At 34.4% G+C, this 25,561-nt stretch overlaps 3 protein-coding genes across 7 annotated transcripts in view; 2 read left to right on the top strand and 1 right to left on the bottom strand.

The window, feature by feature from the left end:
* The window catches only part of LOC129809608 (sorting nexin-13-like), a 55,043-nt gene that overhangs the window by 8,642 nt on the left and 20,840 nt on the right, over positions 1-25,561 (bottom strand). Inside the window, exons 2-8 of one of the 4 annotated variants that reach the window (XM_055859562.1) lie at positions 12,702-12,861; positions 12,516-12,622; positions 11,787-12,327; positions 11,503-11,732; positions 2,159-2,317; positions 1,811-2,094; positions 558-1,742 (exon numbers count right to left, since the gene is read on the bottom strand). In XM_055859562.1, the coding sequence (XP_055715537.1) occupies positions 558-1,742; positions 1,811-2,094; positions 2,159-2,317; positions 11,503-11,732; positions 11,787-12,327; positions 12,516-12,622; positions 12,702-12,814 (2,619 nt within the window). In that variant the 5' untranslated portion in view covers positions 12,815-12,861. The remainder of the gene's footprint in view (positions 1-557; positions 1,743-1,810; positions 2,095-2,158; positions 2,318-11,502; positions 11,733-11,786; positions 12,328-12,515; positions 12,623-12,701; positions 12,862-25,561) is intronic. The other 3 variants (XM_055859563.1, XM_055859564.1, XM_055859566.1) reach the window with 3 other exon arrangements.
* Positions 2,614-8,084, top strand: LOC129809609 (protein Pixie). 2 transcript variants are annotated; one of them, XM_055859567.1, is made up of 3 exons: positions 2,614-2,708; positions 2,935-3,150; positions 6,337-8,084. In XM_055859567.1, exons 2-3 carry the CDS (start codon positions 2,938-2,940, stop codon positions 7,948-7,950), a joined length of 1,827 nt encoding a protein of 608 aa, XP_055715542.1. In that variant the 5' UTR covers positions 2,614-2,708; positions 2,935-2,937; the 3' UTR covers positions 7,951-8,084. The 2 variants fall into 2 exon arrangements, with proteins under 2 accessions (XP_055715542.1, XP_055715543.1); XM_055859568.1 differs by having other exon boundaries at positions 2,622-2,846.
* Positions 17,083-25,249, top strand: LOC129809610 (transmembrane protein 26). The gene is made up of 4 exons (XM_055859569.1): positions 17,083-17,276; positions 21,095-21,592; positions 21,657-22,037; positions 24,524-25,249. Exons 1-4 carry the CDS (start codon positions 17,083-17,085, stop codon positions 24,927-24,929), a joined length of 1,479 nt encoding a protein of 492 aa, XP_055715544.1. The 3' UTR covers positions 24,930-25,249.

Genomic DNA, 25,561 nt, shown 5'->3' with positions numbered 1-25,561 from the left:
AAAATGGGAAAAATTGAAGAGTACCGGAAAACAAGTTTCTGATTAAGGTTAAAGTTTAGTTCTTTTAAATTGTGTTTTCTGTTTAAAAAAAATATATCTTGGATTTCTTGACTAAAATATGTAAAGAATTGAAGAAGGATCATTTTGCTGAGAAAATAATATTGCCAAAATATTCAGAATATTCACAAAAATTTTACAGAAATTTGCAAAATATTCTCAATATTCGATACTTCTATCTTTTAACAAATAATCAAGGGGTAACTCATTTCCATTTTTTCTGACAAGGGTTTCTGGTTTTTTGGGTTTCGCGATGCAATTTTGGGGTTTCTCGGGTTTCGCGATGCTGAAATTCGGTTTCTCGGATTTCGCGATGCTGAAATTCGGTTTCTCGGGTTTCGCGATGCTGAAATTCGGTTTCTCGGATTTCGCGATGCAAAAAGTAGGTTTCTCGGCTTTCGCGAAGCGTTTCTCGGACAATTGACGAGGGTTTCTCAATATATAAGTTACTCCTTGCAAATAATTTTCCTGAAAATAAAAATGTTAAGAAAAAAACTTACCCTCTTTTGGAGTATCTTCTTGAGTTCCAGGAACTTTGAGTATCTTCTGTAGATGTGCCAGCTCTTGTGGTGATTGTCCTCCACGACGGACACCTGCACAGCATAAACTGCATAGAGTCCATCGCTGATAAGAGCCGTCTGGATAATCTTGGCTGTCAGCTTGTACTTGATCTCAGTCTCATTCAGCGAACACTTTCTCTCCTGTATTGTCTTCACATCCAAATGATCCCCATCCTCCCTTTTGCGCAACACGCCATCCCTCAGAGGATCTGACTGAACATCCGGCAAACTGGCCACAATTCCCGTACAGTCACTGTGAGATCGGGAATGCTTGAAACTAGCCCCATCCTGGGCAAGAAATGGCAAAACTGACAGATCATAGCCCATCCCAATGATTTCCTTGTCTGCCGTCGTGATACGAATATCTGGATTTTGGTCACTTTTTCCCATTGTGGTAACTTCAATTTTTTCATCTTCCGTGTTATCATCATCGTCAAAAGCGATATCACCGGAATTATTGTCACTACCACTCTCAACATTAGATCCCAATCCACTCAAGGTCATATCTACATCTAGAACCTCCTGATTGTGTCCCAGAACATCAAGTTCCAGAAGGAGTTTCTTGTACGCTGAACTGTGGTAGAAATTGGCCAGGAAGATGTCTTCATTTTTGAGTTTTTCATAGACAAACTTGCAAATGGAATCGAACCAGCTATTTTCCGGTGGTAACGAAATATCTTTCAGCTTTATATTGAGTACTTCAACAAGCCCTGGGTCAACTGTTAAGCAATTGGTGGAAGGGGGAATAAGATACTCCCGATAGAGACCCTGAGCTTTATCTCTGAGTACCCTGAAAATTTCTTCACGCGAAACTTTAGCTCTATTTGCTTGCAAATCCCCCAAAGACTGATTCACTGTCAACTTCCATTCCTGGGCAGTTAAGTAAAATATTACATACTTCTGAAGATTGAGAATACTGAGGTAGTCCAGGTAGTAAGATAGAGCAAGTTCCTTTGTCAGGAGATCATCTAAACTGAGAATTGGGAGGGTTGAGGAGAGTTTTTCCCTCTCTGATCGATTTGTCGTGAGTTTATTATTCTGAATATAACTAATTCTGAGATCAATTAACTTCTGGGCATATTTGAGACTTGCCAATTCAGCTGCATAATTGGGATCTTTGTATTTCTGCAAAGGAACAATTATAAAATTTCTATCATAGATTTTCTCCTTCTTTGAGGAGAAAAACTACCAACCAGATCCATTTCTTTGGTTATCAACTGTCGACAGGCTCTCAATTCTGATAAATCCGAACACTGACGTATCAGCTTTAGCAAAAATTCACCCGGAGGAGGCTCTTTGACAAAAAGCCTAGCAACTTGGAGATTGATAAAATCGGGATCAGCAAGCATTTCCAGTGCTGGCTTTACAACAACATTAGCCAGTAAGGTACAGAGGAATGTCCTGAGAGGCAGGCATGCAAAATCCTCCTCAGGAAGTGTAAAATACAGTACAGTTTCCATGATATGTGTCAGATAATCTACAAATCAATCGGAAATAGTAAATTTCTAATTGATTTTAAAATCCTCAAAGAAGAAACTCACCCTCCAGGTCATTGTCATTGAGACATTCTTTCTGATAAATGCCACAATTATCAAAAAAGGCATGCAGAAGTTTCATTTCCGGATCCAGGAGCGTTTGCTCATCGATCGTTTTTGTGTAGAATTTTGAATTTGCAACGTTCTTCTGAATCGCGGCATTTCCTACAAATTTTAACAAAGAATCCAATAGATGGCAGGAGTGTCTATGTATCATAGCGCTATATGTGATAAACACATGAAACATTCATTTCCCCTCTCAAAAGGGTTTAAAATTCATGAAACATTTACAAGAAATTCTCCAATTTCCTGTAATATCTCTCAATTAATGTGTAACAAATGGTACAATAAATTACTCATAAAATCCATTGGATTACATTTCTCTCAATTTTATAAAAAATTCACTGTATTTGATACCAAATTCATCAATGTTTCAATGGACTTTAATGTTTCACTGAAATTTCATGAAACTCATCACCCTCTTTCGACACGAATTGAGGCTGACACGCAGTGAGCGTTCGCCTTTTCTCCAGTTTTTTTCGTGGAAAAATACCAGGTAATTGGGGAATACTGCCCATTTTACCCTCCTAATCTCCCCAGAAGGTCACCCTGCATCAAATTACTACCAAAATATCCATAAAATCCCAGAATTCATCAATTTTAGTGAGAAAATTCTGTAAAGAGTGAGGTTATGGTGCGTTTTTGGGGACTTTCACTGTCCAGCAAAGCAATATTCACACACAAATCTTGATCTCATTTTTCCATTTTGCCTTTCATTGCAGAAAATGTCACGAAATAAGTCTGCCGAGGAGACTAGCAAACAAACCCGTATTGCTATTGTCAGCTCGGACAAGTGCAAACCCAAGAGATGTCGACAGGAATGCAAAAAATGCTGTCCTGTCGTCCGGATGGGCAAGTTGTGCATCGAAGTGACGCCCAATTCAAAGATTGCATCTCTGTCTGAGGAACTGTGCATTGGATGTGGTATCTGTGTGAAGGTGAGTATCCTTAGGAAGTGAACAGCTGTTCTTAGTCAAGGGATTAGTAGAAAGTCAGTGATAGGCCTAAATCAGCTTATAGGTGTGTGATTCTTTCATTGCCAATTCGGATTGGGGCAAACTTGAAGGATATTTTAACATAAATAATGCAAATTTGGTTTAAGAATTATTAAATGGATGATTAATGCACAAAAGTGAAATGTGCAGTCCAGTGGTAAGCCCAGGTACGCCAGGTACGCTTATGATTGCTGAGATTCTTTACAGGCAACAACTACACTGATGTAGTTTTCGAAACATTCGACATCAATTTTTTTATTAGGACCTTCAATTAAACCAGAAGTTGGGGAGTCAAAAAAATTCCAGTATTCTATGAGAGCTTTCCAAATAATCATTTTTTCTTCAAATTCTGACAAGATATAGTGTAAGGGTTCATTATTTTGGACAGGATGCCCATAAGCATCAATGCTCTAAGTTTGAAGTGAGATATTTTCAATACTAATTGATTTTCAAGACTAATTTACTAAAATTAGTCTTAATATGTTTAAAAATGAATTGATATGTAGAGGTGAATTAGACTCGAATTTTGGACACCTTGGCTATAAATTTGAACACCTTGGCTGTATATTTGGATAGCCTCAGTAGGATGCCCATTGTTCTCTATTTCAAGAACAAATCTTACCAAGTCCTCTTCCTGTTCATGTAGAATGTCACAAGAAGCCCGGAAACTTGCCATATCATTCATTAAAGTGATTTGATTTCGGTAATCCAATTACTCGCGGATTCGTTCATTCCCTGACCTTTCCGAGAGCCTTTCAAGGTTTTTCTTACTACATCTCGTTCGTAGAGATGATGCTCCTTTGTTTCTCCAGGCATTTATACAACCCAGTCATAACAAAATCTAAAACTTCACGAAATTTCTAGAAAAAAAAAAAACACCTTTACAAAATAAGAAATATCACCTCACAGGGGAGTCTCTTAAAAATTGCCCATTTTTCACACGAAAAATCTAATTCACAAGGTAAATCTCACTTCAGGTGAAATCAACAAGTCACTATAAATGTGAATCAACACAATACACAATATTCGACGAATATTTAATAATATCACTTAAAAATAGCGAAGAAAATTTGTTAGTACTTCACCACAGCTGAAAATAAGACTGAAATAAACACGAAGTTCTGTTATATTTCTCGTAAGCAATTGCTCACACTGAATTTTCAACAAAGCAATTTCAACTCAAATCATATTCAAAATTTAACGTATTCAAAAAGAGCAAATATTTAGATAGAATTCATTATTTATCAAATATTGGAATAAAAATCCATAATTTTAATTAATTTATTTATAGTGTCCAATTTTATCCTCAAAATGTTCAAATTTAGAGACTGTCCAAAATTATGAGCTCTCACACTAACCATTTTTTATATTTTTGACTCCTAGCTCGGGTCAGGGGTCTGAGAGGCTTAAGTTTTTTTTATCGAAACCTCTTAAGCCCTTCTATAACATACTAAAATTTGAACTCGATCCACGCCATAGGGGCTAAAATTATTGAGAAAATATTTTGGAATGTGCCAAAGTTTTGGAAAGAGGGGTGGATCTGACTTCGGTTACTTCTAGGCTGCCAAAAACCGATTGGCTATATCTTTTTTTCATTTTCTCGCCAGAGGCGTTTGTAGAGTGACATCGGATAATTCGGAATCATGTCTATTTTGGAATTTTCAGATTTTCCCACTGTTTCAGATGCTTAAAGAGAAAAAGGAAACCACAAAGAAGTACAAGACTTTACATTCAAGAGTAAATCTTCGTTGTTTCTTGCTTTTGCCATTTAAAATTCTTAGGAAATCTTAAAGTTCCAAATTAAACATGATTCCAAATTACCCAATCTTACCCTACTACACAAAAACGGCTGGCCAGACGGCCGGCGGGACAAATTGGTTTTTGAACGATATGGTTCTGATCTATGAGTGTCAAAACGCGTGTATATACAAATTTTCAGCTAATCTCATGAGATGGAGTTATTTGGGGTATTAGGATTACTAGGACTATTTTCTCTATACACATTACTATTCACTTTAACGCTAAGTTCACACGGACGGGATGGACCGTCCACGAAAATTGATTTTTTGCGTATATGATATTCGTGATTTATAAGTGATCAAGCATGTAAAAAATTTGAGCCCGATATGACGAGGTCGGATTTCACCTCGGACCACAAAAACTAAGATTGTAAAGAATCTCAGCTAAAACCTCAATAGAAAGAGATAATATGCCGTCATGTAAGTCCATACCATAAAAAAAGATGGTCCTTGACTTCCAGTGATCTTCTGAATGTCCAAATTACCGTATGACCTTTCCCTCAAGTACACACTATAGTTTTGTTTGTTGACGAATTGTTCAATTATACTTGACTCTAACAGCCCGAAGTTACTCCTTTGCTCTATCGAGCATAATCGCTTTTGAGTATCGGTAATATCTTCTCCTGTCCGGAATTTTCAAGGCTTCGCATAAAAGTTATTTTCCAATCTTAGTATCATGATTATTCGCGATATATGCATCCTTCAAAGCATTTATCTGCAGTTACGATGATTTCTTTTAATTCGCTTCTTCATTTTAAAGACGATGTTTGGCAATGATGCAGTTCTCTTTTAATTTCTAACATAGAGTTTCACATAGCTTCTAATATCCCTGTATTAAATAATGTTCCGAAACATAAATAATTTAATCACATTCAGATGTTGAAGAGCTCTAACGATCTTACAATCGTAATATTTTTTAAAAAAAAAAAGGAATTTTCTTAAAATTGATTATTTTTGTTAAAAGCTATCTTGACAAATTGTGGGCCTTTAGTACCCATTTATAGCTATGTATTACGCCGACGTAATACAACGTTGTATTACGCCGACGTAATACAAGAGTATTACGTCAAGAGATCCCAAGATATTCTTTCAAAGCGGAACTCATTTTACGAAATATTTCAAAACGCTAAAATTTCTAAAAAAAAATAGTGCCAGCAAAAATTTTCGGCATTAGGAATGCTCAAAATATCTACTCTGTGAATCTCAGACCGATCGGAGAAAGTCGATCAAAATGCTGATTACAATAGGTGTGATTTTGAAATAATTACACCTAAAATCGTGTGAAAATTTTCTACGGATCATGAAACGAGAATTTTTCTGTTTTTTTCAGAAATGCCCCTTTGATGCCATTATGATCATCAATATCCCCAGCAATCTCGATCAGCACACCACGCATAGGTACTCAAAGAACTCCTTCAAGCTCCACCGGTTGCCAATTCCGCGTCCGGGAGAGGTGCTGGGACTAGTTGGGCAAAATGGTATTGGTAAGTCTACTGCTCTCAAAATTCTAGCAGGAAAGCTAAAACCGAATCTTGGAAAGTACAACGATCCACCGGATTGGACGGAAATCTTGGCTCATTTCCGTGGTTCTGAACTTCAGAATTACTTCACCAAGATCCTCGAGGATTCCCTAAAGGCTCTTATTAAGCCACAGTATGTCGATCAGATTCCCAAAGCCGTGAAAGGGACAGTGAAGGACTTGCTGGAGCGAAGGGATGAACGGAAAAATCGACAAGAAACGGCAGAAGCTCTTGATTTGCTAAAAATTACCGATCGGGAAATTTCTGCTCTATCCGGTGGAGAATTGCAACGTTTTGCCATTGCTATGGTATGCATTCAGGATGGAGATATTTTTATGTTTGACGAACCTTCGTCGTATTTGGATGTTAGACAGCGTCTCAATGCTGCCCAATGCATTCGGTCTCTTATACGTCCGGATAAATTTATCATTGTGGTTGAGCATGATCTCTCAGTTCTGGACTATCTATCAGATTTTATTTGTTGCCTCTATGGCGTTCCCGGTTGCTATGGTGTCATCACAATGCCCTTCTCTGTCCGGGAAGGTATTAATATCTTCCTGGATGGCTTTGTACCCACGGAAAATATGAGATTCCGCACGGAATCACTCACATTCAAAGTGTCCGAATCCGCAACCGAAGAGATCAAGCGTATGAATCACTATATCTATCCCAAGATGATGAAATCCCTGGGAGAGTTTAATTTGACTGTGGAACAGGGACAATTCAGTGATTCGGAAATTTTGGTGCTCTTGGGAGAAAATGGTACGGGAAAGACAACATTCATCCGAATGTTGGCCGGAAATCTCGAACCCGATGAGGGTTCTGGAAAACTCCCTGTCCTCAATATTTCCTACAAACCCCAAAAGATTGCTCCGCGACATCAGGGAACTGTTCGGCATTTACTGGGCGAGAGAATTCGGGATGCATATGTTCATCCTCAATTTGTGGCTGATGTCATGAAGCCCCTAAAGATCGAAGATATCATGGACCAGAATGTCCAAGATCTCTCCGGAGGAGAACTTCAGCGAGTCGCCCTGACAATTTGTCTGGGAAAACCAGCAGATGTCTACCTGATTGACGAACCCTCAGCCTACTTGGATTCCGAACAGCGTCTAATTGCCGCCAAGGTCATCAAAAAGTTTATTCTTCATGCCAAAAAGACAGGCTTTGTGGTAGAGCACGATTTCATCATGGCCACCTACATGGCTGATCGTGTGATTGTCTTCGAGGGTAAACCCTCTGTCAATACCACTGCCCACACTCCCCAATCCCTCCTCAACGGCATGAATAAGTTCCTGGAACTCCTGGAAATTACATTCCGTCGAGATCCCAACAACTTCAGGCCGCGCATCAACAAGAGCAACTCGGTGAAGGATGTGGAACAAAAGAGAGCCGGGCAGTATTTCTTCCTCGAGGACTTCTAAACAATCTAAACTCTAAAATCCCCTCCCTTCCCACTCTGGCCTCTTCAATTTTTTTTACCCAACTTTTCAGTTAATTCTACTCCTTCATTGTAAAAAAAAATAAATAAATAAATTTGCAAAAAATACATTGTTGACAGATTTGTAGATTTTTTTTAAACGGGAGAAATTGACTTTTTTTTTGAGAAAAATATACCAGCATAAAAAGCTATTCTTTACAATAATATTTTAACCTTTGTATACACTTGTGGAAAATTGCGTTTGAAAATAAAGAAATAAATAGTAAATAAATTGTAATCGATTTTAGATCGATACAAAAAAAAAAGATTTTGCGTTTTATTCAAGCACCAGAGTTGCTGAGCTTCTAGATTCTAGATTAAGATGAAAATAGAAATTGATAAGAGTTCCTCAAATTTGAATATTTGGGGGGTATAAATGACATTTCTCACTCCTCAAATTTGAACAATATTTTCAAAAACGTAACGGAATTCATGTAAAATTCACTTTTCCTAAATCAAGAAAAATAACTTTAGAGAATTTTATCAATTGAATTTGTTGTTAAATAGGTGGAATTTGTTAAGGAAATTAATATAATACGACAATATTGAGGAAATACCAGAGAAAAATAGTTCTAATTCAGACTCCATACAAAATTTCTTTTACATAACCTTATATTTTACTTTTTGAATGCAACCGTCGTTCAAATTTGAGGAACTCGACTATGGATAAAATTTGTAGTGCAATATGGAATCAAGAGGGGTAAAAGTCTAAATAAGATTATGGTAAGTACAGCTTGTTCCGGGAATAGAAGGAAGTAGAACACTTTTGAAATTTAGATAGCTTTGAAATTGGATTTTTTCTCCTATTTTTAAATAAAATTGAGCCTTATCATGATATCATTTAGCTCCACAAACAGATTGAGAAATTAAATTAGGGCAGACCGGGGTACAATTAGCCACGGATAGAAGTAGACAGTGGATTTTTTCTCGTTTCCCTTAATATGTATATTGAGCAAAGTATTTTTAATGAAAGCAGGAACAAATCCCCATATTCCCAGAAATATTTATAAGTCTGATCCTGTTATCCTACAATTTAGAAGCATTTTGATAAAATGGGTATAAAATTGTAATTTTGATGTTACAATTTTTGGCCCAGCATTTGGTTTTCTAAGTTGTTAGTCAAAATCTCATAGTTTAACTTAGTTTCTGGTTTAATAAAGTTTGTTAAGAGATATTTTTCACTTGAACAATAATTATCTACTTTTTTATGTAAGATGATAAACACTGAAACAGCCCTCGGGGCAGATGTAACCACTCCTCCGTGGCGGGATAAAACTATCAATGATTTTTCACTAAGCATGGGTAATTGTTAGATGAAAAAGTACTATTGATATTCCATGCAATATTGCCATTCGGATGAGCAATTTGTGAAATAGATTTTTTCAGGATGTGTGCATCAATTTTGCCAAAATTACAAAAATGTCATAAAAAAGTCGGCTAAAGCCTTTTCTTTAGGTTTAAGTGACATATTTAGCATCAGTGGGCTTTAGTGTATCAAGTAAAACAATATTTGGTATCTCCAATTTGAAATTTCGTCTGGAAAAGTGGTGGCAATTAGCACCCCAAAAGTTGCTATATGGGAAACTGGGGTACCACCATACACTTTTGAATGATGCGATTTTGACTGAATTTCCTATGAAAACTGTGAATTTTAGAAAGATGTTGCTTACCCCATGTTATAGTCTTAGGTATAGGCTGCATATTAATGTATACAAGGATGATGTGAAGCACTTCAATTATCCGTAAAAAGGAAAATTGTATCACCATGCATTTTTCGCTTTTTTCCAACCACCCGGGGTACCAATAAACACTTTCTGGGACACCAAAAAACACCTCTTTTTCTCACTCATTGAAGTTATTTTGGGCATTCACCACAACTCTTAATTATAAAGAAGGTATTGAAAATGTAAATAATACTGAAAAAAGCACTACAAAATTTAGAATGAGTGACTAAAATAGCAAAAAACTAAAGCACTGCACACCGAACATATTTTTCAATGCATTTTTCATCATTTTGACAACATTCGACTTCTGAGTGGAAAGCAGCGCCACTAAAATCGTGGCAAACATTTTACCTAAAGTTCAAATTTTGCGCGCTCTTTTGATTATTTGTGATAAAATCGAGAAATCATTCGTCAATCCTTGATTAAAATCATTTAAGAATCATTTAATGCAAAATTGGGTTCTTGAAACTATATTTCTCCTGAGTCTTGAATGAAAATCCCATGAATGGATATAAATTTCAGAAATCGAAGAAAGAGGGAGATGAAGAGTAAGAATGATAAGAGGAAAAATTTTGCCATTCAAGCTACGCTCGCGACATCTGCAATTGTGAGAAATTTTCCTGTTTGTTAGTGCCCCAACATTGTGATGGATTTTATATTCTTTTAAAAAAATGTGAACATTAATTTCCTTAGTAGATGCATAAATATTATCCCAGAACATGTAGGAAAGTACTGGTGTACTGAAATTTTACTAAACTTGTTTTATTTTCATTTTCCAGGTCGATATATAAAATGACTAAAATTTTCAAAATCTGACAATATTACGAAAAATTATTTTTATTTCTAAAGTACGTGAACTATGTTGAAAAACTATAGTATCTATGGTTTCATATAGGTCTTGCCCTCTGAGGTGCAATACCTATTTAAAAAATCGCAGTGTTCGGTGGTACCCCAGTTTCCCCTATCTATCCAGGGCGGGGCAAGTGTAGCCAATGTGTCATACTATTTTCATTATCCTCTCTACAAAAAATCAAGGATTTTAGAGCTTTGAACTAAACTGTTTCATATAGCCAATGACCTAATCGACCTAATGCTACTTATGCAACATAAAAATATTAGACAAACCTTATCATTTTTTCACAAATCATGCGCGAAAAAAAAGTTGCATTTGCTGGCTAAAGTACCCCGGTCTCCCCTACATTATGATAAGGCTGTTTCTTTTGAAATAGGAGAAAAATCCATATTACAAAGCTGCCCCAAATTTAAAAATGCCTAATTTCCCCCTAAGCATGTCAGGATTAAACGCGATTGATCGCACTTTTATCTTCGCATCTATCGCATAATGACTTTACCCAAGGACCTCCTGCATAGTATTTATTATGTGAGGAGTAATGTTGATTTTGTCTCAAAGACTAAACAAAATCTCGGTCAAAATCCCGGAATGGCCAAAATTCTGAACGTCAAAATCCCGAATGGGTCCCAAACCCAGAATGGCCAAAATCCCGAAAAGCCGAAACCACGATTAGGCCAAAATCCCGAATGGTGAAAATTCTGAATAGGTTTAAATACCTAAAACCCAAAATTTGCATTCATAAACTTCCAGAATTTCAGTAGCAGTCCAGCTTTCAATATCTTATCTTTAATCTTGAAAAACTTTTCTGATCAACTCTAATTAAATCTCGAACGAGGGTAATGAAATTCCAGTGCAACAAGTCGAAATTCTTTTGCCAAGAAACTACGAAAAAAATCATTGAAAATAAATTAGGACTCACCAAGATGCCAATTGAGGTCAGTTTCACTTTTGTTGCGTCTGTGGTGTCTCTGTTTGTTATTCCTCTGAGGAGAGAGTTTGTCCGAGAGCCTGCACTTTGGATCCTCTGCATTTGTTGCAGCTACAGATTGCTGAGCAAGACGGTAGAGTCTCGTATGAGTGGCCACATCATCAATGAGCTTCGTGGTGATCAGTGGAAGCCACTGAGTCGATTTTATCCTGAGAAGAATGCTATTTTTTAAGAGAAAGTATTTTAGGTAATCCCAAGGAAGACCCTGAACTCACCGAGTGCAGATATTTGTGACGAACTCCTCAATGGAGTTCCTGACTCTGACTTCACTGAACTCCTTGTCCTCAGACAGGGAGCAAAACCAGGAATCAATGAAGTCCCGAATAATATAGTCGATGATTGTATGTAAGAGTATGTCGATTTGTTTGTTGCCACTCAGGACGGTTTTCTTGGATTTCCGGGGAGATGAATCAGATTTAGTGGACTTTGAAGGAGTATTGAGCACAGAAACATCCTCGCCGACCGCTACAGAGGCTTCTGCATGATCTTTAGACGGTGGACAATCGTAGGATTTGCGCCTCTCTGTGTAGATCTTGATATTCTCAAAGGGCTTCCAGAGTTTCTGCTGCTCTTCAGGTTGCCCCGAACTCTTTCCTCCCGTTCCATCTGCGTGTTTTCCATGTTTTTTGAATAGAATTTCAAATCCCGTGTCAATGAGACTCTTTTTGCGAGCATCCACGTGACTCTTAACTTTCCTTGACTCTGTTTGTATTTTTATATTCGGCGCAATCAACATTATTGGTTTTTGGTCGCAAACTGCACGGGGAAAATGTTGCCATTACTTTCCCGGAAACGCGGGGAAGAAAACATCGAGAGCTCACAACATTCATGCACGACAATTTTTTTTAGATACCATAAAAATACATGCAGAGTAAAGAAAAATTGATGAAAAACTAATAAAGAGGAAAGGAAAAATTAAAGAACATTAAAAGATTTTTGTTTACCGAGATTCAAGCCAAGGGGTATTTTAGTCTCCTGCAGAGGATTTCGAATGTCATTCTGTAAGAACTTGTCCATGTGCTCATGCTGTAAGTAAAGAACGGCCACAAATCTAAAATTGAGGCGGAAGATTAGTTTTAGCGCCACAAAAAAGGGGCCAACACAGAGATGCCCTTTCAACTGATCCTAACCCTAAAAGAAATGAGACACTCCCGAAGACAATTGCTGCCCACCAAAACACTCCCAGAAGATTTAACGACAATCCAAGTATCACTAGACTCCAGCTTAAGTATTTCATTTCCATTTTTCACCTTCACGACATCAATTTTCACAATATTTTCACTTTTTTCCTTTTCCAGAACTGTCCAACTTTTTCCACCACTTTGTTTTGCCTTTGTCCTACTTCAGCGCCGCCTGTGAGATATCAAGAAAAACATTTTCTTATGGTGATTATGGTGAATATGTTTAAAATTGAATTTTACCGGATTTTCAGATCCTTTTCAATTCGTAATTGGCATTTTATCTTTATCGCTTTTATCGCTCGCAGATCAAAGAGAGAGTTAGTGTAATCATAAAGAACCCTCTTATTAAGGAATCTACTGCACCAATGATACTAAAAAACAACTAAATAAAAAAAATGTTCCTAATTTTGAGTGGAATAAAATAATCAATAATAAAATATGCCCTGGCTTGTAAAAAGTTTTTTCAAGATATTTTGACTATATTTTAATATTTAAACATTTTATTATTATTAACCCTCTAACGGGTAAGCCCGCCTCCAGGCGGTCTTCACAAAAATCACATTTACAATAAAGGTTTTATTTATTTAAAAGTGCTATAGTGTCATCGCCATCGGTAATAGTCATATAAACATCTCTTGAAAGTTTGAACTCATTTTGACTCTTCGTTTTGTTGCTATTCCCAGTTTTGTGTGACAGGTCAGAGAAAAAGCAACAAAAAATATTTGTGAAAAAAAACTCATTTCCAATTTCCATAAAAATACCGTTTTAAAGTTATCTGACTAAAATAAATTTATTTTTTACTGAAAGATATGTCAGATTGTGAACGGAAAAATAGACCTTTCTTGACTTTTTCTCTTTAATTCTTCACGACGTTTCGAGGATGGATGTCCTCTTCATTAGGTTTCGAATGTGGAGGAAAAATCTTCAGAGTGAAGATTTGTAAAAAAGTTCAAGTGCATTGCAGCAGCAGAATTTCCCACCTGTACGTGATTTTTCCTCCACATTCGAAACCTGATGAAGAGGACATCCATCCTCGAAACGTCGTGAAGAATTAAAGAGAAAAAGTCAAGAAAGGTCTATTTTTCCGTTCACAATCTGCTACAACCTATTAGACTGAAAATTCCTCCGAAAGATATGTCATTCTACTTTGTATATTTTATTTAAAAAATTTGAAAAAACTAAAAATGTGAATTTTAGAAGCAAAAAGAGTTTCAAAAAATTTTTATATTTTCTCATCTAGCGCCTAAACTAAAAGAGATTAATGAAGAATGGATGGTTTTTTCGACTTTATTGGATCATAATTATCCTAGAAAACATTGTTTTAGAACTTTTTTTTCGCATATTAAAGAAAACACCGTTAGAGGGTTAAAATAATAAATTACGCAGATTTTTAAAGAAAAATCCCAAGGAAAAAATCACTATTTAATTTTATTTTTACTAAAAATTTAAATTAGATAATTCCTTCTTTATCTTGGGTTCTTTATTGCAAAATTCCTTATCTAATTCTAATCACTTTAATCTTTAACCACTTTAAACACATTAAATATAGACAAGAAATTGGATGGAAATTATAAAAAAGCTCAAACCTCAAATATATTATATTGACTAATAAAATTGATTAAAGAGAAAACAACTAACACGTTAAGTTCTTGAAATCTTAAAACATGGAGTCGTAAATAATAAATAACTCTTTCTCGATTTGGTATGCAATTTTACTGCTTGAACTTCACAGAGCGAGCAGTATTAAAATCCCTTGATTTTGAGTTATATTTTCAACTTCTTATCGCCCCAAGGCCCCCAAGGGATCGTATTTTCCTTGAATTTTGGAAATCTGAAGTTTCGAGTTTTTTTGCGTCACGCTGTTTGTCCCTCTGTCTGTCCGACTGTCGTCAACTTTAGAGGCCAAACGGTTAGAGATAGAAGCTTGGTATCTTTAGGGGACCCCCCCATAGATGACCCAAGGATCGTTAACATAGGAAAATACCGTTAAATCGTTCCTAATAACGGTTTTTCAAGGTCAAAAATCAAGAATCCTCTAGAGAGCGTATTTCTCAACTGAATGGCATCACATTAAGGCTTGTTAGACAGGTTTTGGAATTTCTGACAAACTGAACCGATTCCAATCGGTTTTAAATCAGTAATGAACCGATTCATAAGCGATAACTAGTTTTTATCGAAAAATTAATAATTGTATTACTTCTAGGGTATTTTGAGCAATCTTTTGAATGATTTATGCATTAATTTTTAATCCGTGGAGCACCATAGGAAAAATATTAAAATTCTTTGGGGTTTAAATGTTTACTATATAGGGGAAAGTCGTCTGCTTTCAAACGAAAAATGGAGTTCCAAATTTAAGATTTTTTTCTGAAGAATCCACAAAATGGATTTTATTTTCTACTACACCAAAAAATTCTCTTGTTCATTCGGCGTATATGATTACCTCATTTAGCACTCGCAAGTCTTCAGTTTTTTCTTCTGAGGAAATTAAAAAAGTGATGTCGATTTGTATGAAGGCAGCTGGCATAGTCTGCCTTCAAACGCGAGGCAGGTGCCTTTAAATGTTTTTTTTTCACTGAGAATATTGAATCAATAAAACTAAATGGGCTATAAATGATTAGATTGAAGCCTAACGCACTCACTAAAATCATCACTGCAGTCAAAAGACATTAAACAATAACTTTTCTTCACATTTTTCTGAAGCACTGTTTTGCACATGAAAATTTGGAAGAAAAAGCCATTGAAGTTGAAAATTGTCAACTTGAAACATCCCGACCGCAGCAAGATAGCATGTTATAAGTATTTGTATGTCGTTCGTCAGAGAAAAGTAGGAGTTCGATTTCACATGTTTTGATGTATGGAAAGATAGGATTTAAAGGCATACGACATTAGCATTTAAAGGCTGCTGCAGGGTGATATTTGCAAATTTTTGCCACCCACAAAAATTGTGTCATCTGAACCAAAATGTATTAACAGAAATATTAAGCCTGATTAACCTTCTATGTGTCACAATGGAAGATTTATTTGTAAAATGATTTTTACTATGAAAAATCACATGATTTGTGGAACATCAAAATTACAGTTTAGAGCTCATTTTCATTTTTTTTTTATCTAGCATCTAGGAAATAGGAGCTAGGCTCTCCATTTTTCGATGATTTGTGAGGATGATGGATAGCTACCTAATAGTTAATAGAATATAATTTATGCTTTTGAGAACAACGAAAAAATCGCAACATTTGAAGGCTGCTGCATTTAAAGGCAGACGACTTTCCCCTAACAAATATTTAGCTAGAGATTTGCAAAAAAAACTATCTTAGATTCCTAAAATCCCCTACATTGAAAAAAAAAACAAATTTAGATATTCAGAAAAAATCATTTTCTTTATCATTGGCCTCTACACACTAGGAGCAATTTCTTTAAAAAATGTCTTTTTTAAAGAAAATTTCCCCTATCCTTGTAGGCAGAAACGTCAGATTTTTTTAAAAAGGCAATTTTTGACGAAAATTGCTTTTAGTGTGTAGACACCTTTAAGGATTAAAGTCAGTTTTCTTTAATTCTAAAAAGCAACAACTTTTTTTTACAATTTTTATGAATCAGAAATGAAACTGTTTGACTTCTTTAAGGTATAAATAATTTTAAAACTTGTCGAGAAAACATTTTAAACATTAAATCTTTAATTAAATTTTTAATTTTGACACAAAGTGTTTAACTTAATCTTAAAACTCAGATTTTCCAAGTGGCTTTCAAAAGTTGATTTATATTAATCAAACAATGAAAATTTGCAAAATTTAAAGTTTCTAATGTTGGAAGATATCAAATTTCACAATATAGAAATATCAAAACTTCTTCACATTCTTCATGTCTTTCCTGATTTCAGTGATTGTGGGAAAATTATAAAACATATTAACAAATTTATTTCAGAATAAATTTTAATAAATAATCATTCCTGAGAATCATGATGATGTCTTAATATTGCTATACAGTAATTAGGATATATGTTCACATGTCTTTAAAATCTATAGATTTTGTTTTATGTTTTTATATATTATTCAAATGCAAAATGGAAAAAAAATAAAACGTAAAGGCACGTCTTTCTAAATGGTATCTTACTAAAGGTATCATACTAACTAAATGTCGATAAAGAAATCTATAAATGCGAAATCAACTTTCATGACAAAATATAATAATAAATACGCTCGAACATTTAACAAAGTCTTTTGCACTTCATCGACCTTTTGCATTTTTTCCTACTCGCGAGGTCCTTAAACAGCTGACTGAGCGCGCCAAAACAGTGCCTTCCCGCGCTTCGTGAAAGCATGAACATCACCTGGAAATGGCAAAGTTTCTCGCAACAATTAAAGCCATCCTTACACGGGTTATTTTTGGTGCTCACGGTCTCCTCGCGATCTGGCAGTGTGTTATTAGTAAATCTAATCAAATCTGGTGGCTCCTCTCAGCTCCCATTCTCCTCCTCGTGATGGAGGCAATCTTCACGCTGACGATTAAGAAGAACCAAGAATGGAGATGGTAATGTTTGGGATTAGGATACAGAAAAAAAAGAGTTAGAAATAAAAGATGTTACAGCGTACTGGTGGGTGTAACGGTCGAGACAATGGTCATTACTTTGCAGCTTCGGTGAATCTAACGATTTTCATCACGAAAATGCTCCGTGAGATGCTCGCAAAATCCAATTTTTGCTCATGACGGCACTGAATTAAATTCCATATCCTTGAGCATCAATTTACTTTTTTACTTTCCTGCAATTCACTGTGGCGCACAAATATCCCTTTTAATGGGGCAAACGGATGCCGGAAATTGACTGACTACACAGCTTAGTGTAAATACGCAAAGTGGTTTATTTTGTTATGTTGAACATGGAAAGAAATCGATACATCATCAATTTTCATTGAGACACATTTTAGAAGATATAGTGACAGAATTTTGCATAAAATAAAATAAAATAAAATAAAATAAAATTTTCATAAGTCCACCACCTACAGAGATTTTCCATCCTTTGTATCCTTTCAGAATGGCTCAAAGTCTCTCTTAGTTAATCTCATGGACTTTACTTCTCAGATATTTATGTGAATTTTTAAATTTAAATTTATCTATCATCTAAAATTCATTTTTTTCATTCAGCGGGTTTTGTGATAAGGTTGTTTTTTTTTTGCTTTTTTCGTGAATCTCTTTTTGTCTCATCCCTTTAATTCTTGAACAGATTGTCTGAATCACAAGAAATTTTCATACTGTGACGTATCCAATTTCTCTCTGGTATAATGAATGGAATAGAATTGCACCAAGGCTAATCAAAATTAATTAACCGACACACTACATAGTGGGTCATATGCACTTTAGTGTCATAATTAACTTCCACTTTATTGAATTATCTCCTCAGAACAGGTACTTAACTCATTATATTCCTTATAAAGCAACATTAAACATTAACAGATACATTAACATTAAGCTAATGGTAAATACATATTCTGAATTAGAACAAAACAATTGAATTTATGATAAACATTCATTGAAAAAAAAGAGGGTGCGATTACCTTTTTTTCCTCAGAACTTTAACATTTTTTAGGTGTAAAAATATATCAAAAATTTTTTAATGTTAATTTTACACCTTTTTAAAGGTAAAATTAACATGAAAAAGGGTAATTTTAACCCCTAATACACCTGAAAAGGGTAATATTTACACCGAATTTGGATCAATACTGCAAGGTAAAATAAACATTTCCGGAATGTAATTTTAACTTTTTCGGATTTCTCTCAGTGTTATTTTGTTGACTTTGTTGTATTAATAAGATTTTAAAATTAAAAAGAAAATATAAGTTTCTAAAGTTTAGAAAATAGACTCAAGCAGTTTGAGCCGAATTTTGAAATAATTGATCAATAAACATGAAAATTTGTTAGCAAATAAAATACAAATCTTGAATTGTAATGCATTAGCAGGGGAAATTAAGAAGTTTTGAATCATGTCGTAAGGTTAGAGCGGTTTTATTGGATTCTAATTATTTTTTTTTAGTTTTTATCTGACCTAAATTGACTTCTTCACCATCCTTTGGAACTAATACTAACGATTTTAATTTTTTAATGAACAATTTATTATTGTTCAGTATTGTGCTACATTACACAAAACGTATAGTACGTATAATCATTTCTACCATAGAATAATTTTGAGAATTTTTTTAAACAAAATTTTAGAAATAAACAGTTATTTTTAACCACCAATTGAACAGAGAAAATCCTACTCATTAAAATTATTATTAAACTCACTAAATTCACTCTTAGTTTAAAAAAAATTATTTATTTATTTATTTAGTTAAAGTAACATGAGAAAAATATGAAGTACTCGAGGCTTTATGTGCGAAGACTTCCCCTACTTAAACCACTCATGAACATATGAACTGAAAGCCATCAGATCGGTAGCCTCTATTTTTGTATTCCCGGCATTTTATAGCCCCAAATTATGGATTCCTGATGCACAGCCTCAATTAATTCGGCCACTATCTCATTTGACCACGAAATCCTAGAAGTTTATTAAGCAATATATTATATAATATAAAATGTAGATGAACACATTTTTGTTTACCTTTTTTCTTATGCCCAACGCACAATAACTTTTGTTTGTAAACATGTATTCAAAATTTTCTATGAGAGAGAGCGAGATGACTAGATCTAGATCTCACTCACTCTCACTGAAATGTCAAAAACATGTTTACAAAACAAAAGTTATTGTGCTTTGGGCATTACTTATCTTCTTGACCGATCTTTTATAATGTCTTTTGTCCTTTCTCCATCTCGTTCGCGATAAATAATAGGTATTGGAACTACTTTTTATAACAGTTTAATAACGAATAAACTGATGGGGAAATTGTAACGCAGAAACTACCCGAATGACTGCAATAAATTAATAATTTTTTTTATTAAATTTATTATTTTTATTTAAAGCCACAGCAGAGGGATTTTATGCTTATCGTGGCTTTTTGTCTAACAAAAACATGTTTATAAAACAAGAATTATTGTGCGTTGGGCATAAGACTATTAGCCAAGACACTATAGCACTTTTAAATAAATAAATAATTTATTGTCGCTGTAAATGCAATTTTTGTGATGCTACCCTGCAGTGACTCTTAAAGGTTAGAGAGTTAAACTAAATAACTAAATACTATATGAGACATGTATATGGCGATTACATGAATCGCTTACGTTGTTTATGCTTGAGGGCTAAACACTTAGTTGATGACCTAAAAGTATACTTAAAGATTTAAATGTCCTTACGTCACTGTCAAAAGTGTTTTAAATGTTTATCATTTGCCAAAATAAATTTTAGCTTTCCTGTTTTTTAAAAGTATGGGTAATATAAAGAAAATTTCTTGTGAATTTAATATTATTATTACTTCATTCCACTCAGTTTTTATCGGTTCAGTATAAAAAATTTGAAATAGGGGAAGGTGAGGCTACTTTGAGCTGCAGGTTACAATGATATATGATTTTTTCGCCTATTTCTAAATTAAGCTGGTCCTTACTATTATTTTATTTAAATCCACAATTGTTTTGTCTATGCAAATTACAGACAGCTCAAAGTAGTCCCACCTTCCCCTATGGCTATACAATAAAACAGGAGATGAAAGTGGTGATATACGAGTACTTATTTAGCTCTATTACACAGTCATAATGTCTTAAAGAAAAAAATTATAATTTTTTTGTGTTACTTTTCTCATCTTTTGTCTTTGATTAAACCGAGTGAAAAATATGATAATATTTCATTTGCATCATATATATGTTTTTATAGTTTTAAAAGTGGAGTAAACCAAGTTTTATCTTTAAGTCAATCTATGTATTATACAATTTTGTAAGAACCTGCAATAATTTGACTTATTGATTGTGTTCTTTTTTCTGTTTTAGAGTGTTCAATGAAACTTTAAATCAAATATAGACAGCAAAAAAACTGTCCAATGCATAGTCACACATATTTATTATTTATTTATCACTATTTTATATATTTATATACCGGTCATACGTTTTTCCATGCAGTTTATTATGTACATCTGGAGCTGCTACATAACATACAATAATAATAATAAAAAAGTATTGGAAATATTTAAAATTCTAGTTAGAGTTTTTATTTAAAAAAAAAATGGAAAAATGTTCAACGTAGAATCAATATCACAGAAACAGTGTAAAGCTCTCAGAGAGTGATTTATTTATAATAAATGCAGTGTATTTTCCATGAGAGCTTTTTGTTCTACACTTGAATCTTGAATGTGAGAAGTTTCTGCAGGAAAAAGTGGTAAAGTTTTCTGCATGCCCCTCTCAAAGGATTATAATTTATTTTCTCCCAGGTTCTGCCCATCAGTGTTTTTGTACCTCAGCAGTGTAGTTCCGGCCATTTGGCTGTTGGAGCTGGAAAAGATGGAGCGGAGGTTGAAGTTAATTGTAGATGAGATTCCCATCCAAGCGCCCAATTTCAAGCATCTGGGTAAAATTCTTGGCACGCAATTCAAAATTCCTGAAATAAAGGTGGACACTGGAACGTGGATAATGCTTATTGAGCAATTTCTCATGCTTATCCTAATTGTTGGTCGCTGGATGCTGCCCAAGGGCGACCTAACCAGAGATCAGTTGAGCCAACTGCTATTGGTTTATATTGGCACTGCTGCAGATATCATTGAGTTCTTTGACTCATTTAAGGACAGTACTATTGCTAATGATCGTTTGCTTGTACTTTTGACCCTGGGGATTTGGTCCTGGAGTCTTTTGCAATTTACTATTGTCTTATCAGCTACGAGAGCGAGGAAACCACGAGGATCTGGAGGAGGAATGTCCACATATGATCATGAGTAAGGGATTGTTCTTCTAATTTTTTGTTAGTTTATTTTCCAATAATATTGTATATTCCTCCAGAGTTGGCTGCTGCTGTTGCAGTTGCTGCAGCATCGATGCATGGGGCATTGCTCTCAATATCCTTCTCCAGGATGCACCTTTCCTTGCATTCCGGCTCCTCATCATCATTCACTACAACGTCATCTCCTACATGAATGTCTTCTTTACGTGCAAGAACACTCTAGTAATTCTCCTTCAGCTCTACAGATTGTACGTTGTGCATACGGAAAATAGGAAGATGAAGGCAAACAGGAGGCATCAGGAGAGACGGATGAATGACATCTATGTAATTTCTGGTAGCAAACATAACGAAGGCAAGAGAAAAAGTCGAAGGAATGTCGAAAGTGATGGCAGTGAAATTGAGGAGAAGCACGAAAATGAGAGACGAAGGACTAAAAATAGGTATTAAACCCATCACATATTTCCAAAGGGTTTAAAAAAAATATATATATATTCCATGCCGATAAAAAAATGTCTTTAAAAAATCCCATTACAAACATTGGCAAATTTTAAAATCATTGATGCGGGATATTTGAAAATGATGCTCCTAAAATAGGATTTCCTATCATAAATTATTCATGGGCTACATTGAGAATTGATTTTTGTATTCCCCAGATGAGTATTCCAGCTAACGTACACAATATTTGTGATTAAAGCTAGTGATAAACTTTTTTTAATTTGCAGGAATTGTGATTCTTTCATTGTAAATACGGTTTGTGGAGCAACTTGAAGGAATTTTAAGTTGAAAAACAATTAAATATGGATTTTAAAATATAGGGGAGGGTGAGGTAATTTCAATTATGCATAACTGAAAAATGAAATATATTTTTAAATGGACAACACAAGAGAAACTTACTGGACTTAGTTAGCTTCAATATTGTTTTTAAACTTTTGGCTAATGAGCCTCTTAAGAAAACTTCAGCTGCTCGAAACTGCCCCACTTTCCGCATAAAATACAATTGCTTCTTTAGGAGAATAGAAAAGAAATAAAAAACAAAAATATCGGAATTTTTTAAACGTCAATCTGTATGTCCATCCGTCTGGTTACGACGTCGACAATTCTAAAGGCAAAACGGTTATAGATAGAGACTTGGGATTGGGACCTCTGAGAACCCCTTTACACAAAGGCATTAACATACCCCCCTCCAATTTTATTCCACCCTTCTTCTTTTCCTCCAAAACATGTTTTTCTTAGAGATTGCCTAGTTGGACATTTCTATCATAAAAGAAAATGCCGTTGAGTCATTCCTAATAATTTTTTTCAAGGACGGAAGTTAAAAAGGCTTTAAAAAGCGTATTTTTCAACCGGATAGTATCATGTTTGGGTTTTGAGAAAGGTATTAGAATTTTTGACAAGTCTGAAGAGTTGTTGTAATCCATTTGAATCGGTAATGAACCAGTTTATGGAACCGATATGCAAGTTTGATCGGATAACCAATACTTTTATTCCTAATACGTTTTGGGTGATCTTTTTGTGTGATTTATGAATCTGTTTAAATTGGTTTTGAACCGGTAAACCCTAAATGATTGGAAAGTACAATTAAGGTATAATATGTAAGTCAAGAGTTTGAACATATTGCAAATTAAGGCACGCGTTACCATCCCTTTTAGAAAAATAACCATCACTGCGTAGGAGAAAGCAAACAATTGACAATGAGATATTTAATTTGTAACTAAAATAATAATATGCCTAAATCAAAATCAGAAATATTATATATTAAAAAAAGAAAAAACAGATCTGTTTTGGACATATCAGCGAACACCAAATGCTAACTGATTTCAATTCATCTGAAAACATATGTGTTGTCAGATGAATTCTGCTAACCTTAAACCTTTAAGGACGATTGAAACACCGGTGTCGCATAAAGAAAATAATTTTTCCTGACTACCTAAAGTTATTTTTTCCTTATGTTTGTATGTAATTGAAAAGTAGAAGGTTGAAGGAATCTAGGATATTTTTTGCAAGTCTCCAGGTTTTTGCTATACAATAAATATTTAAGCTCAAAAATGAGGAATTTTTAAATTCTCATATTGAAGATTAATTTTAATTATTTTTTATACTTCCAATTTTTTTTTAAAGCAAAACCGTTTAGGAAAAATAAACTACAACACTCTACATAATATATTTCATTAAAGTGGAAATTATCGTTCATTAGTATTGTTAGAAAAATTACTTAAATTTTTGGGCCATTTTTGTCTCTATTGCTTTTAGACGTAAAAAATATACCGAATCAGACTGTTGGGTCTTCTAAGGCTAGATATAAGACCTTATACTTATTTTGTTTATCGGTTTTATTTTTATTGTTGATTTTCGGTCTGCGAAAACTGTCTCGTCGTTAAAGGGTTAAAATCAAATTCGAGAGGCAGTGACATTTTCATGTATTTGGTTAGCACTTTTTGCCCGAGAACTGCTGACCGGTCAACATATTTTTGATGATTGACTCAGCAAAGATATACTGAAAACGCGTTTTTTTTAGCTAACTATGCTCGCTGGGAGGTCACAACTAGAGATAGAAAATCAAATTTGAAAAAGCAATGCATGGGGAAAGCAAAAAGAATTTTTAAAATCATTTTTAACATATCTGAATTTTAGTAATTTTTTTTTAGTAAAACAGCTAGACCAGTTATAGAGAGAAATCATTTACAAAATAAGGAGTTTTTTTTTTTTAAATAAAACTTCTACTTTGTAGATATGAGCTCAATCCTAAATAATTAAGCGAATAGTAGGTTTACAATAGCTGTAATTACTTGAAAAATTACAGTTTAAACCTTCAAAGATGTCAGTAAAGTTGATTTTTTAAAGAGCACAGGATTATGTATTTTTTTTACTAAGCCTGATCCTAATTTTATGATTTTCTGAAAGCAATTTTATTTGTTTATTTTTCCAGGCATGTGTCATCTGGCAAAAAAGACACTGGATACTCAACTGCAAGCTCCCAGACAACACTGACATCCAAATCCAATGAAGAGTCTCATCGTGGCTCAAGAATGAGCGGCAGAATGAAAAAATCCAACCACAAGAGTGACTTATCGCCAGCTCGAGGCTCAAAGTCGAAAAGAAAGCATACAATTGACAATGACAAGAAGCACCGTCGAAGATGCGAATCCGCGGATTACGAAAAGAGTCGTGGAAGGAGAAAGCATCGAAGGGATGTGGAACCGCTTAAAGAGGAGGATTCTAAATCCAACATCAGTGAGGATTCCATCCACTTTAAAGTGGTCAATGAGAAAAAGTCCAAAAAGAAGCAGAAGTTGTCTGTGTCCTCAGAATCCGAAACTTCAGCCACTCAGTGAGATACTTTGATCATAAATATTCAACAGTTTGCAAAGGAAAGAATGATGAGAAATTCATTATGATGTCATTACACTCTGCGGATGGTAGCTACATAATAACATTTTTCATCCTTCCTAGAACAAAAAAACAGCAATACTTTATCCGTTCCTAAAAAGGTGTAGAATGTATAAATTCTGTGGATTTTTTTAGGGCTCGTTGTTCAAATTCAAAGATTTAGAGAAAATCAATGTGACTTCAGTTTTTTGTGCCTTCCAGATTTTAAATAGAATATATTTCTTTCTTACTTTTTTATCGCCAATTGTTGCAAAAGTTGTAGAACGTACAAAAAAATAAAGCCTATACTATTGTTAGAAACTTTTTGATTTATTCTTATTTGAATTTTAGTAATTCTTTTCATTCAGAGTTTCACGAAAGTTTTCTTCTGGTATTTTCATCAGTGAAAAACTTATACATATTTCCATTGCTCAAAGTGTAATCTTTTGGAGATACCCAATCAGGTAAATATTTCGTTCACTCAAATCTCTGACTGGAATATTCGAAGTTTCGACTTTTTCAAATTCAAAATTTAGGGTAATGTGTGCCAAATTTCTGCATAGTTGCATGCAAGCACCAAAGTCTCAAATTTGAAATG

Source organism: Phlebotomus papatasi, chromosome 1 (assembly GCF_024763615.1).
Source record: "Phlebotomus papatasi isolate M1 chromosome 1, Ppap_2.1, whole genome shotgun sequence".
NCBI classification, from domain to species: Eukaryota; Metazoa; Arthropoda; class Insecta; order Diptera; family Psychodidae; genus Phlebotomus; species Phlebotomus papatasi.
This window is presented reverse-complemented; position numbering and strand designations above follow the sequence as displayed.

Bases quoted from the DNA above. Each gene is read 5' to 3' on its own strand.
- LOC129809609 (XM_055859568.1), top strand. The intron at 3,151-6,336 runs GTGAGTATCCTT...TGTTTTTTTCAG, and splicing joins GATGTGGTATCTGTGTGAAG to AAATGCCCCTTTGATGCCAT.
- LOC129809610 (XM_055859569.1), top strand. From the start codon at position 17,083: ATGGCAAAGTTTCTCGCAACAATTAAAGCCATCCTTACACGGGTTATT. The intron at 17,277-21,094 runs GTAATGTTTGGG...ATTTTCTCCCAG, and splicing joins AAGAACCAAGAATGGAGATG to GTTCTGCCCATCAGTGTTTT. The intron at 21,593-21,656 runs GTAAGGGATTGT...ATATTCCTCCAG, and splicing joins ATGTCCACATATGATCATGA to AGTTGGCTGCTGCTGTTGCA.